We start from the raw sequence: 14662 nt of genomic DNA, 5'->3' as shown, positions 1-14662 counted from the left end.
AAGTTAATGCTTGAGCTGTTTCCAAATAGAAGATGCAGGAAAGGGGCAATCCCCATTCCAAAGAGTCTGAAAGGTGAAACAAAGACAGACAGGGGAGCTAGCGCAGAAAAATTGCCAAAGTTCAGGCTGTTACAATGTTAGTGCCGCATGGTATCATGGTTTATTTTTTAATGTTTAATCTCGCAGCATGAGGCTCCTCTTTTTTCCAGGCAATGTTTACCCTTCAAAGTTATCATCAGAGCATTTTAGGGGTCCCATCTTGAGCCATTTTGTGGGGTAAAATAGGCTGAGACCAAAAGGCTATGTTCTCTGGGGAGCTGATGATCGTGGAGCACCTGGCTGGGCTGCGCAGAGCACTGCAGGTCAAAAACAAGAGGCTGGGACTTGATTCATTGCAGATGTTGGAGGTGGGAGCAGAGTAGAGATCTCAAAAAAGCTGAAAGTTATATATTCCTTTAATGTAAAAACAGAGCACTTTGCAGTCCTGAAAAGTCTTGTTTAGGTGGTACTGTTACAAGGACATCTTATGTTGAGGTCACCTCCCTACTCCAGTACTCCTGCAGTATTTCCCACTGGTGATTGTGGGCTTGTCTGTTACTGAATTTGAAAAGGACTTGGTTGTAAAATAGAACATGTTAATCATGCTGTGCAACACTCTGATGTTCTTTATAGCTGAGCTCAAGTGATGAAAAGACACTTTATCACATTCTCTACTGGCATTTTGTTCCTCTGAATTTAATAATTAAATCGACCATAAATTCAGTCTGGTTTAGTTTTTATGTTATAAATCCTCTCTGCCCTCCTTTTTTAATAAGCAAATCAAAAGACAGCTCAGATGTAAGTTGTCTCAAACTCATCTTTTTGTATTTCTAATACTGAAAAGGCTATTCATTTCTAATTTTATTCATGCTGCTCTGTTTTTAATTTCATTAACTATTTGGATATGCATTCTTCTTTACTTTTAAACTAGGAATTCCCAATGACAAAATGTCCATGGCTTTTTGATTATATTTAGTGGGTGGAACTTTCTGGAGAAATGCATCTTATATTTGGCAGTTACACTTCTACTACCACTCAGTGACATACTGTGTTTTTAATTAGATAATATGAAAGAATAATATGCTGTTGTGTGTCGTGTTGTGGTGTTATCAGTCCCACAGATAACCACTTTCTTTTTCCCATTGATAACACTTGGGAGATGACGTTTGCTCAGAGCAGGACAAGTACCCGTCTGTGAGACAGCGCTGGGCTGGGAGAGTAGCTTTGCCAAGGGGAAGGTTGTTAAGAACATGTTTACAGAAGTCTAGGATCCCATCCTGGTGCCTGCCTCCTAATTCCTGGTGAGCGGCGTGCAAAATTAACATCAATAGGCCTTTGAAAATAGGGTCTGCAGCACTCATTAGTTCACAATTTGACTGTTTTCAAACTCTACGAGATAGTGAAGGCAGGATGGGGCTTTTTGCCCAAGTTTAAGTCCCTGTAGCTACTGAGTAGTTCTATGTCATTCAAACACAGTAATTTAGGAAAATGGAAATGTGCCTGAGAATTGAGAACAGCTGATTGGTATGAAGGGATGAGGGGATTTAGGGAATTTGGATTTTAAGAAAGATTTTTGGATTGTGTCACAAACGGGATTTTGATAGGATTTTTAGATTTGTTCTTGGATGTGTGTAACTCATGCAGATTTCAGGGAGACAGATCTTTGCAGTCTAATGTTTCTATCAATATTTTAGTTCACTAAGCAGGACTGGGGAAGAAAATTACGTAGGATTCAATTATGACTTTGTTAGATGTATTTTATTTCTTTTTAGAAAATACTTTCACTTCAATTTGCAGTGAGGTTACTTATTGACATTACCACAGTTCAACTTGGCCTTAGGGGACCTTTGCCGCTGCCCTTAATGTGGTATTTTGGCAGCGTAATAGTGAGCAGCACTAATTAAGCCTTCTTCCTGAAAAGTCTGCAGGACGTTGGATCTGATCTCTCAGTCTCGCTCTGAGCCTCCCTCTTTTCCAGTGCAGAAGTTTTGGTGTGTTACTGCAGAGCTCTCCTCCCTCCGTCAGTTCTACAGCAAACCCACTTTCTTGTGGAGGTGCCCCGCCGTAGCATATCGTGGTGTTCTTGACTGATCTTCTCGTTGACAATAGTAGTAACGGGTAAAACCTTAGCAGTCAAGGACAGTGGGAGCTGTGTTCAGCATTGCCATTGTGCTCTAGCTAATGGTAAGCGGAGGGTGCTTCTTAATTAGGAATTAATATTCAAATGCTTCTGGGGAAAAAAAAAAAGAAAGGAAAAAAAAAATCACGTTCCAGCCGCTTTGGGTCACAAAATGTCAGTCTGATAATGGCACCCACATCTCTGACTTTACTTAGTGTCGAGGGAGAAAAAAACAGATTTATCTTTGAATAAAAGTAGTTATTTTTGTTTTTTCTCAGCCTGTGCAATTGTAATTAATGTTAAGACACTCTCTAAAACAGGGGTTTTATTATAATGCAAGGGTGAGGATGGCTTCTATTGACCTTTTCCTCTGCTGGAGTTTCAGTGTTTTAGTATGTGCTGCTTGCACTGGAAAGAATTTATAATCACAGGGCTGTCAAAGACAACCATTGTTCTCCCTGCTCTGAACATGTGGGTCAGCTACAAGTGCTTTCATATCCCCCAGAGCCAGGAGCTGGCAAAGAGTAAAGAGCACAACTGAATTCTTCTGAGGCATCAGGAAAAGCATTTTGCATATTTTTCATTGCTGATTGCTTCAGAAAGACATCCCTCTTTCATAACAGGAATTTCTCTTCAAGGTAGAGGGAGGCTGGGGCACACTGCTTCATTATTTTGCCGAGCTGAAGCAGCAACAACAAATGCTGTCTGCTGGTGTCCCGGCCAGATACAATAGATGGGCAAGGGGAGGCGGGGAAAAGCAGGCAGACTTAAACCTCCCGCAGGCAAGATGATAAAATTGTAGTGCCTTTGCCTGTGCTATGGACTATGGACGACAAGTCAAGTTCCAGGTTACTTTCAGTTTTGATCGGTTTATTAACTTGCTTGTTGCAACTTTTTCTCAGTTCATCGTACTAATCTTATGAGCAGGGTTTCCTCTTAATCAGCATGAAATTGGGGTTTACTGCAAGCTTGCACTTTTGTTTTGAAGGGGAGAAGGGGTAGAAAACAAGGATACCTTATTTTGGGGAGGAGATTTTTAGTCTTTGGGAAGATGCTTTATTGTCAGATGTGTAATGGATCTCATGAGTGTCTCAGTGCCTTCTTTATGATGCGGTACCTGCTGTACTTCCATCTAGGAAACAGAGGATATTGAGAGCCCAAAGCGCAGCATTCGTGACAGTGGCTATATAGACTGCTGGGACTCTGAACGCAGCGATTCCCTCTCCCCGCCTCGCCACGGCAGAGATGATTCCTTTGACAGTCTGGACTCCTTTGGCTCCCGCTCGCAGCAGACACCGTCTCCAGATGTAGTGCTCAGAGGGAGCAGCGATGGTAAGTACTGGTCACGGCGCGGCACACACGTAATGTTGTGTCATATGTATAAATAACGTTTCTGGAGCAAATGTGCCATTTGGGAGCTGGGCACAGCCTCTGAATTGTGTTAATCTGGGGGGAAAACTTCTCTGTGAATGCTGATTTTTGCTTCCTGAGGTTTAAATGACTTTGCCAACAACTTACTTGAAGTCTGTCTCAGGATAGTGTAGCGTTGGAAAATGAGTTACATCATTCCAGTGTAATTTTATGATGGGGAGAGTGCTTTTCTGGATTACGGTGTAAGAGGATGTTATGCAGACTCATTTTAACTTATAAACGAGGCTGGAGCAAGAAATAAAAGTGCAGGAACAAGGGAAATGTTGAAGTGAGTAAAATGCTGCCTAAGTAAACCCTGGGCAGATAAATGACATAGAAATATCTTGGAAATGTCTGATACTTGATAGAGTTTTGAAGTCTGATGTACAACATCTTACCAAACGTCATATTTGTTTTCATGGTATTTAGAAAAATTGGGTAAATTAATAGCTCCCAGCATCAGAGCTGTGGCCATCTTTATACACCTTTGAGTGAGGACATGCGGCTGTTGGCTTACGGAAGGGATGCTGCTTCTCTGCCTCTCTGATTCCCAGAGGCTTCCAGAGGCTTGTAAACACAGTGTGCTGGATGGGGAAGGATTTGCTAGGGGTAGGTGCGGAACATTCACTTAGGTTACCTGTCACGAGCAGGATTCTGGTTCAGAACAAAAGGATGCTTGACTGAGGCTCTCTCTGCACAGTTACGGATGAACGGATGAATCAGTCGAACTTCATCATCGTATGAAGTTATGTTCCACACATGAATAGCTTCTCCTTAGTAATGTTTTTTACTTAATAAAAAAAAGGAAGGGCAGAAAGGCTTTTTGGTAGGAACCAGATGTTCATACTGCATTTGGCAGTGTGAAAGAAACTGGTGCTAATCATAACCGGACACATAAGAGATTTCCTGAGGTGATGGGGAACTCCTTAGAACTGAAAAGCTGGCAGGGAGAGCTGGTATTACAGCTGGATTATGAAAGAGTTGTGGGGAAAGCAGGGCTAAGACCTACTCTGCTCTTTTGAGTGGCCTGTGGTATTGGGGTTGCTGCTGATTGACCATCCAGAACCAGCTGCTGGGGCTGATTCCCTGAAATAGCTTCATGCCCCCTCAGACACTGGACAGAGCATAGTCTCCACATTACAAAATATTTTCTGGCCTTCCCAAATGAGACAAAATTGTGATATTGGCAAATAGGAACACTTCACATGTCCTAATCAAGAAGTGTTGCTCCGTCATGGGTGCCTGAGGGGTGCCCAGTATCCTTGCTTACTTGGAGCTCCTGGGCAGCCAGTTACATATGTCTTGTAGCTGCTTCCTATCAATTTCTGCTGTACTAGCAGATTTTAGTAAGGTTTTGTGGCTGGTTTTTTTTTTTTTGCCACAGCTAAGACATACTAGCTTGTCACATTCTTGAGTCCATAACGAACACAAAATAAGATGCAAGAATACAAAGCTTGTTCTTAAAAATTAGTCTTTAACCATATCCAGACCCAGATGCTGTGTGCATACATATAACTTGTCCAGCTGGCCCTTTCTAATATGTCCCATTTTCCCAGTTTGCTGCTGCCATAACTTCACAGCTGTCTCCTCCAAGAGTTGCAGGTGAGGTGTAGCTTGGCTGACCTCTTTTCTGTCAAACCTCTTCCTAAGGCCCCAGCAGGCCAGTGTTGCACTCAGCTGCACGTAGTTTTTGGTAGAAATAATGGAGCTGGATGGAGGAAAAGGTTCTGCTTGCATTACTTCTCTCTCCATTCAGATAGAAGCTTTATAAACCGAATAATGTGACAGTGAAATAAAACTGTGATTCCTTCCACTCCTAGAAAAAAAAAAAAAAAATAATCAATGGAGATCATTTGAGTGGTCCTAAGGTGATGATTTGTTTAGGTGGAAGCAGTAGGTAACACTACCTTCATGAATGCCATCTGTAATCAGCCCTGCTGTTTCGGAGCTGCTCTGGTGTCCTGTGCAGACCCTGTCCCTTGGCAGAAAGCAAAGAGAACCAGTGGTAGAGCAGAACAGTTTGTTTAAAACACAGTATAACAGCAGAGTGACCTGCCCATAGAGTTGCTAATGTACTCAGGAATGAATAAATCCTCTGCTTGGCCAGCAGTTGTGCATGAATCCTTGTACGAAGGGTCTGTGCGTGTCTGTGCTGTATAACTGCTTATTATGGGTTGTGGAAACTGGCTGCTGCTTCTCCTACTTGGAAATGCAGAACAACAAAGTTAAGGTTATAAATGTAGAGCACGGCTGCATCTTCCATTCGGTGCTTTGGCTTCAAGTATGTTTTTTGCAAATTTGAGCTGAAAATAATTTCACAAGTAAAATATGAATAATTAAAGAAGCTGTTTGGCTTTGAAGTACTCAGCTGGGGAATGCTGGTAGGCACATCAGTAATGAGGGAGAGGAATCTGTTCTAATTCCTCTGCTACTGTGGTTATCTATTCCAGCATTTCTGTCTGCTGGTTCAAGACTGGTTTTCATGTGATACAAAAATAAACACCAGAAGAAAGTCAAGAGCAAACAGAATAGCAAATAACAGTAAGGGATCTTTTCATTTTCTTTTAACTGCTCTGTGGCCCTGAGCAGTCTAATGATATTACAGCTCTTCAAACCTCAGCTGTCCTCAGACACTTGTGATTCTGCAGCCGTGTCTCTGCTTTTTGTTTAGACATAGAGTGAGGTTAGCAATCATGGTGCTAGTTGTTATACACCCTTAACCAAAATTGTCAAAGCAAAAGATACCTGGCAAAGAGTGCATTGTGATTTTTTGTCTAACTAGCTCATTTCCATTGTGTCTTGTCTTTTCTTACTGTTCCCTTTCACTCTTCTTCATCTCTCTCCAAGCAAACACTGAGTAACTCAATCTGCTGCAAAAGCTCTTTGCAAATAACATTCCTAGCATAGTTAGACCTCTTTCCCCCCACCCTACTCTGAATTATACACAAGCTACTTGTGATTTTTATGACTTCATTGTTTTCAGTTATTCATTAGGTAGCTCAGTGAATTAGCTAGTAATTTACTAGCATGGTGAATTAGCAAGAGGACACAACCTGGGTGGCTTTCCCTTACCCCAAAGAGAGGGACAGCTACTGCATATGCAAGTGTTGCAAAGGGGCCAAGGGCCAGACACATCCAGCACTCCAAAGCTGGGAGAAGATTTCAGTGCTGATGGGAGAAGTGGCTGAATATACTCCATTTCACTCATCAGACCAGGGCCTGTGGTGATGTTACACTGCTGGGAGATAAATATTTAGATAGCTTCTTTGTGAATTACTTAAAAAGGCTCATGAATGGCCCAGGGAATCTAATGAACATCTATGAAGTGGCTTCCGAAATGGCTATGAGGCAGTTCCACTGCAAATGCTCTTTAAGGTATTTGTCCTACCATTTGGGAGTTTTGTTTGCACGTTGGAAAAGTCTTGCCTAAATTTCTGTGAATATTTTTAAATGGGTTGTAAATATCAGCAAGCTTAGTTCATTTGAACAAAAAAAAAAAAGTAGTCATTCAGCTCTCTTTACCTCCCAACTTATTCTCTGTAACTTCTGATTTTTCTCTCTCACCTTATTTCTTTTCTGTCCCAACAAGTACTCTTCAGTCTTTGCTCTACTGATCTAACTTCTAAATCCTGAGATCCCAAGTGTCTCTGTCTGTTTTGCAGTGTGCTAGACTGATTGACCAGGCAACCGGTGAGTCTGGAGAGAGGCCGTCTGAGTCTTCTGGTTTATAGCAGCTGACGCTTATTCTTAGATTTTGATCAAAACTGAAGCTGTGTGCATTCAAAGTGCCATTAGTATGTGTCTGTAGAAACATCTACAGGTTCTGCAAACACACAGTATACAGCCCTTTTTTGCTTAAGCTTGTGCTATGCATGTGTAAGTCTAGGTTCAGGAGTGTGAATCAGGTCAAACATACCTGTATGTACAACTAGGAGTTGTTTGGGCATAAGTCAGGTAAGCTTCTGTAGCTGTCCTGTGTGATTGACAAGTCTGGTATAATCTGACCCTGAGTTTTTTGATGTGACCTGTGGCTGAAGACGATTTTTCAGGGGTAGAAAATAAGGGTTGATGGAAAAAACTGTTTACTGTCTGTATAGATATTGTGGCTGCTACCTTCAGGGACTGCTTTTAAAATAAAAATACAGGTAAAAGTGGCTTCAATTTTCTAGTGCTCACATGCGAAATGTAATTTTTTGGTGGTGTATGCTCTGATTTATAATTTGAAAAAAAAAACAAAAAAAAAACCCCAAACCTGGATGGAAGTGAAAAGAAGAGGAATTTTTTTCTTCTTCATTACTAGGGAGAGGAAGTGACTCAGAAACTGACCTGCCACACAGAAAGATGCCAGATGTGAAAAAAGATGATATGTTGGCGAGGCGGACCTCACATGGTGAACCTAAATCAGCTGTGCCTTTTAACCAGTACCTCCCGAACAAGAGTAATCAGACTTTCTATGTACCCGCTCCACTTCGGAAAAAGAAAGCTGAACGAGAAGAGTACCGAAAGAGCTGGAGCACGGCGACTTCACCGCTAGGAGACAGACCTTTCAGGTAAAACTAGCCTAGAAAACTTCTCCCTTCCTCAGTGATGATGTTTTAACACTTGGCTGATTTTTCTTCTTTTCATAAGATGTATGAAGCACCTTCTCCTGTAGTAAATCTCCTACTGAGATGGTACTGATAAATTGTTTGTAGCAATTGGCAAAGGTGGTAGTAGGAAAGCAATGAGTGGAAAATCATTGTCCTGATGTCATTATTGTTTACCATACAATGCAATGTATAGCTTGTGTTTGACAAGATGGTGGTTAATATAAGCATCAGGGGTGTTGACTCAAACCCAAGGCTTGGACAAGAACGCTTCAGATGATCTTTCTCAGTTCTCAAGGCAGTTACTCACTGACAAATGATACTTATAAGTAAAGTTTGATGTATTCAATCAAATTAGATAATATTTTTGCTGTGTTTTTAGAAATAAATTTATTTGTATGTTGTATTCTATACACCAGTACTGTTTATATAGCTGTGACTATGTGTTTCTCTGTGCTGGTTTGTCAACTGATATTTCACTTCTGAGTTGGCCTAGGAAGCAACTTCCATTAAAGAGCATAATTATTTTCCTGGATCATTCATCAGAATATCCTTTGGCGTCTTGATATCAACAAAATGTGCTTATAATAAATGTGTATATGTTTCAGGCACAGCATACATTAAACTACCTTGTATAATTCAATAGCAAACCCCACCCTGAAACCATAGAAGAAGAGCAGAATGAAACATCAGGACTGTGTGAAAAGGAGAAAGTGGGCTCCGTGGCTCCTGAGGCAAACTCCCTTAAAAATCAAGTAGATTTGAATCAAAATGAAGGAAACTCCATAGACCAGTCTCCTTCACATAGTGAAAAAGAAACATCAGCACCCAAGGGGAAAGATGCAGACGAGATCAGAAAGTTAAGAAGACTTGAACAAGCTGGCATTAAGGTCATGTCAGCAGCGCAGCGCTATGGCAGGTTAGCCCAACGGTGTGGGAAATTGTGCACGCTTCACATTTTTAGGATTGACTGAAGTGTGAGTTTCTCAATCCGCTGTGATCTCACTTCTCCTAACAAAAATCCAGTCTGCTAAGCACTCACAATTGCTAGTGAAGGTCTTGCTCTGAAAAGGCTTGTGATGTGGCAGCTGTGGATTGCAGAGTTGTATGACGCTAACTGCATTTGTTTTGATAAATTTTATCATCTTACAGCATAATGTAAACAAACTCCAAGAAAACTACTACACAGACTACTTGTCCCCTTCTACCTAAAGCTTTCTTGCATTTAATAATATATACACATAAATGTACATTTAAAATACCTTGTTTAGGCAGAAGTTTCAGAAACTTACTTTGCTTGTTGGTGATGGGATGGTTTCGTTTACTGAACCTCACTTTTTATGTGGTTAATATTTTTAGCTGTGTTAATAAATGATGCATTTATTTTTAATGGCAGGAACTATAAAAGTATAGTGCTTGTTAACACATGTACCAGTTAAAGCATGGAGACATAGTTCAGCTGTCATAATTTGACTGACTTTGGCATGGAGTATCAGCAGTTACTCACTTATTACCTGTGTCATTTATTTTCGGATGTTGTTCAATTTGATTATTTCTTGTTCTTTAACTCAAGAGCTGAGTGATGGCTAGTCTCACTGGCCTCACCTTTCCTTCATCTGATATTGGATCCTCATGAAAAATTTCTCTTTTTCATGGGGATGGCACATGAAGCAGAGTTTTAACCAACATGTCAGAAGACTAGGCTCTTATAAATTATCAAAATGTTTTTGCTAAAGGGTAAGTGTGCAAATGTTTTCTGGTCTAAAACGTTTTATTTTTTATTGTGGGGTAAAATCCTGACAGTGTGTAGTTTAGCAGGTGCTGGTCTGCAGTCTGGGCTTCAAAATGTAGTAGTAAAAAGTACAGCTTTGATGTGATGCAGCCTGTTTATAGGTACAGTGAAGCTTGTCTGCAGCCATATACAGATGTGCCATGTGCAGTTAAAACAGTCACAGTATATACGCTGTCATACGTCCTCTTCTCAGGTTTGCTTCTGTCTTGTCAAGCTGTAATGAACCAGTGTTTGTGTGCAGTCTTGGATACTACTTTAACAAAGCCAAATACTGATGAAGAGGAACTATCAGTCATAAATTAGTCCTTCAGGCTGAGTTGGTGGGCTAGTTGATGAGGAATCCATAAAGCAGTAGGATACTAGTGTAATCTGAGTCCAAGGCTGTAGCATTAATGTTAGTCATGTAGTAATATGCAGTAAAGTATGTATGTAAAATATAGTAATAGCTGAGCAGTGTTGAGCACAACAGATAGCACTGTTGGCATTTGTGTTTGGAGGATGCTCACCATGGAGTCCCTATTCCAATCCTGTATTTGATCTACTGGCTTGATCTCCATGCAAGAAGCACACGTGGATCAAATGAGTGGTTCTTTGGCATGAAATCAAGTTTCTTCTCCTTGGACAGTCTGTTGTCCTGACAGGGGTGAAGGAGAAGGGAACAGAAATAACAAGCTATTTCCCCTCCTTGCTTTCAGCAGAAGCAACTTCTGGAATTTGGCAGTTGGAAGAAGGCTGCTGGTTATCTGCCCCAGCTGAGGGTCAAAGAGCAGAGCTTTGTAGCCCAAGCTTCACCATACAGAAATAGGAACCTGCTCCTGGAGACTGTAGGAGGACACAGCAGAAAAGGCACTGGGGTCAGAGGTCTGTAAGGAAAATTGTTTGTGTAAGTAGAAGAATAGTGCAAGAGGAGAAGGGAAGAATTCAGCAGTGACACTAGGATACAGGGGAACATGTGATCATCTCTCTTAATGTCTCATTCTCATTTCATGTTCTTTGAACTTCTCAAATTTCTCTCTCTTCTTGGCATCAAATTCAAATTTCTGTGCACTAGTGGCACTGACAATTCTCAGTCCCTCTTGTTTCTGTACTCTGATCTTTTTTTTATTCTTTTGCCTCTCTTACTCCCCATCTTTATATTATGCCAGCCACTCTTTTTTTCACGTGAGGTTGTCAGTCATCTTCCTCCTTCTCTGAGTTGTTTACAGGCCGTTTCCTCTCAACATGTTGACCTCTGGAGGACACCTATTATGACTTTGAGTTCTACAAGGCCTCTAATTGTTCCTAAAGCTGAAACTCAGCTGGAGGCCTTTCTGGGTCCGGTACAGGAAGGATTTGAACTTGTATGCAAAGGCATTTTTTACTTGGAATCTAAGTACTTATCTCCACTGCTGTAACATGTTCTAGGAAAGGACTCCATTGAACTAGATGCTATACAAATTCATGCCAAAAGGCATTCCCTCTTCCCAAACTAGCATATTGTCTCTTTATAGCACAGTCTTTTATTGATATGTGATACTCCTTGCTTTCTTGCTGTGTGCATCTGTCTCTTATTTACAGAATTGTATCTGAAAGATAAGGATCAGACTCATGGAGACTCCCTAAAAAGAGAAGGAGAATTAAGTCTGTTCTAATAAATTACGGAGTCAGGGAGGACAAGAGATAAATGTGAGCAAATGAAGAATTCTTGGCATGTTTGTTGCAAAAGGGACATAGATCCTTATCTTGACAGTGCATAGGTATACAAAACCCTTTTGTTGTTCTGAAATGCAATAGAAAGATCCATAAAGCTGTATGAGTGGCAATCCCAGGCACAAATACAGACTGGGCGGAGAATGGATTGAGAGCAGCCCTGAGGAGAAGGACTTGGGAGTGCTGCTCGACGAGAAGCTCAACATGAGCCGGCAATGCGCCCTTGCAGCCCAGAAGGCCAACCGCATCCTGGGCTGCATCAAGAGGAGCGTGGCCAGCAGGTCGAGGGAGGTGATCCTCCCCCTCTACTCTGCCCTGGTGAGACCCCACCTGGAGTACTGTGTCCAGTTCTGGAGCCCCCAACACAAGAAGGACAAGGACCAGAGGAGAAGGTCCAGAGGAGGGCCACAAAGATGATAAGAGGGCTGGAGCACCTCTCCTATGAGGACAGGCTGAGAGAGTTGGGGCTGTTCAGCCTGGAGAAGAGGAGGCTCCGGGGAGACCTTATAGTGGTCTTCCAGTACCTCAAGGGGGCCTACAAGAAAGATGGGGAAAGGCTGTTCAGTAGGGCCTGTTGTGATAGGACAAGGGGTAATGGTTTTAAAATAGAGGGGGGTAGATTTAGATTGGATATTAGGAAAATTTTTTTTACAATGTGAGTTGTAGAACACTGGAACAGGTTGCCGAGAGAGGTGGTGGATGCCCCATCCCTGGAAACGTTCAAGGCCAGGCTGGGTGAGGCTCTGAGCAACCTGATCTAGTCGGGGATGTCCCTGCTCCTTGCAAGGGGGGTTGGACTAGATGACCTTTGAAGGTCTCTTCCAACTCTAACCATTCTATGATTCTATAAGACTCTGCTTCAGTGAATGCAAACACCCGTGGTCTGACACTTTGGAAGCACCTGCTGTACCAACATGGATCCATGTGTTGTTTCTGCAAGGGCTGGGGCTGAGTATGCAAGAGCAGTTTGCAGATCTGCAGGGAATTCTGGTCCGTTGCAAGCTTCAAATTGCAGTCTTTGCTATCTCTATGGTGAAGTGGCCTTAAAAGGTACTTTTGGGAACATCACAGACTGATTTGTGAGACCCCAAAATGTCACAGTTAATCTCTGATTCCATTAAAAACAAAATGTAAATGAATGGAAAATATTCTTAACCTAGAAACTGATGGCTGAAGTCTAGTTACATACTAAAAACTGTAAGTTCTTCGGTTATTCATTACAATGACTCATAACGTATTCTTTTGAATACTGTAACTCCCTATTTTTGTTGACAAAAAACAGCCTTCTCAGAAATGCTATGTTTGATGCTCTCAAGCTTCAGTAGCATTGATGGACATGAGATTGAAATATCCGGTAGTTTTTGCTGAATAATCACTTTGTTATACATACCTCTTAAAAACTAAAAGCATAAAGCAGTACCTAACCAGCTGAATAAGTATTCCTCTTACAGATTTTCATTTAAGAAGTAATATAAGGAAGATTTAATGGAGTATTATGTGATTTGATACATGCCCTTTATGAATGGGGTTCTGAAAATTATTTCCAAGTTATTAGATTTCAAAGAAGCATAATGGTACCAGTAGTAAAGTCTGATTGAAAAATGAAGTTAGTCATGTGTACCCTGGCTTATTTTGGAGAAAAAGTTCTAGCGTGTGTGACTTTAGATAACTGTTTTCTTTTGTGCCTAAAATATTAGGCACAGTGTATCTACTTTAGATCAGTATGTTTTCTCTAAAGTTTTCCAGTTCTTGTACTGGGGAAGCAAAAGATGCCTTAGCAAACCATTAATGGAAAATCTGACTTTTTCCTTGGTTATCATCTTGAACTTACTGTATTGCAGATTTAAAAAGCAAATTGGATTTGGGCAAATTACACTAGTGTATTGACAACCTGTGATTTAGAATTGAGAGAAATTTGAACCTGAAGATTACCTTGTAGGTCTCTTGATTTTGGTGTCTGTAAGAGTCATCATCCTTAGTAAACTTCTTACTGTATTGTTTTAGGGATGAAAGAGCAGGAATTGTTGTTATGAGTGGAAGCTAAGGAATAGGATGATAGTTGCTGATGGAGAGTTAGAAACGTGGAACACTGCAAAGCATACAGCAGCTCAGAGCCATCTGTTCCAGCTTCTGAAGCTATTGTGAACAGAGATGCTTATGAGGGAGAGGGACAGCAGTTCCCTTTGGAGCGCCATGTGCCAGTGATGTCTGTTGCCTTAAATGAAATCTTGTTCGTTCAGAGGGATTAAGGAAAATATTGCATTTGGCTAATCTGAGAGCATGCTCTTGACATCGCTAACGGGGGGTCCTATGCGTTGCAGCATAACAAGGCAGAAGCAGACAGTGCTCGTCTGTCCTCCAAGCCTGAGCCAGGCTGACTTCTCAGGGATGGTGTATGGCTTCTCTGTAACTTTCTCCAGCAACTTTGTTGAGCAGTACTTTGAAAGGGCATCTGGAATCATAAAATAAGTGGCAGGGCTTGCAGGGCTTTAAAATATTTTAGAAAAGCAGATAATTATAGCACTACTGTTTTCTTAAATAGAAGAGAAAATCAAAGCAACTCTTGAGCTGTTTAGATTTGCTTTCTTAATGTCACTCTGTTTAATCTTTTGTGATACCCTCTTTTTCCCGTTGTGTAGCAAGGTGTACTATATGTAAGAGGAAATGCAAGATATTTACAGCCTACAACAGTACTGCATGGAACAGTCTACTGCTTGATAATCCAACTTTCTAAAATATGAGTAAATACAATTTGGTTTTAAATGGGAGAGTCGCACAGCTCTTGCCATCTGTCTTTTCAGTTTGCTTAAGAGTATTGACCATTACAAGTTAAAATAAGCTTAATCTTCCTGGGTACCAGCTGTCAAGGGTCTTTATTGTCGTAATCTTCAGTAACAACAAGGTTGTGTTGGTATCAGTCTCTGACCAAGGCAGATGGCAGTGTGTTCCAGCATGCCAGTATCATACTGGTGCTATCGTTGTAGCTACTGTATGACAGCATTGGCGTAGAGGGCTTATTCTGGAGGA

At 41.3% G+C, this 14662-nt stretch overlaps 1 protein-coding gene across 5 annotated transcripts in view; it reads left to right on the top strand.

Annotated features, from left to right (window-relative positions):
* LIMCH1 (LIM and calponin homology domains 1) overlaps positions 1-14662 on the top strand; it is a 179540-nt gene that overhangs the window by 110622 nt on the left and 54256 nt on the right. For 4 of the 5 annotated variants that reach the window (XM_086746346.1, XM_086746345.1, XM_086746344.1 and 1 more), the window contains 3 exons: positions 3295-3490; positions 7869-8118; positions 8801-9073. In XM_086746346.1, coding sequence (XP_086602472.1) covers positions 3295-3490; positions 7869-8118; positions 8801-9073 — 719 coding nt within the window. Of the gene's footprint in view, positions 1-2877; positions 3007-3294; positions 3491-7868; positions 8119-8800; positions 9074-14662 lie in introns of those variants that run through there. The other variant, XM_086746347.1, reaches the window with a different exon arrangement.

Source organism: Chlamydotis macqueenii, chromosome 4, assembly GCF_036417535.1.
Source record: "Chlamydotis macqueenii isolate bChlMac1 chromosome 4, bChlMac1.mat, whole genome shotgun sequence".
Lineage (NCBI taxonomy): Eukaryota > Metazoa > Chordata > Aves > Otidiformes > Otididae > Chlamydotis > Chlamydotis macqueenii.
This window is presented reverse-complemented; position numbering and strand designations above follow the sequence as displayed.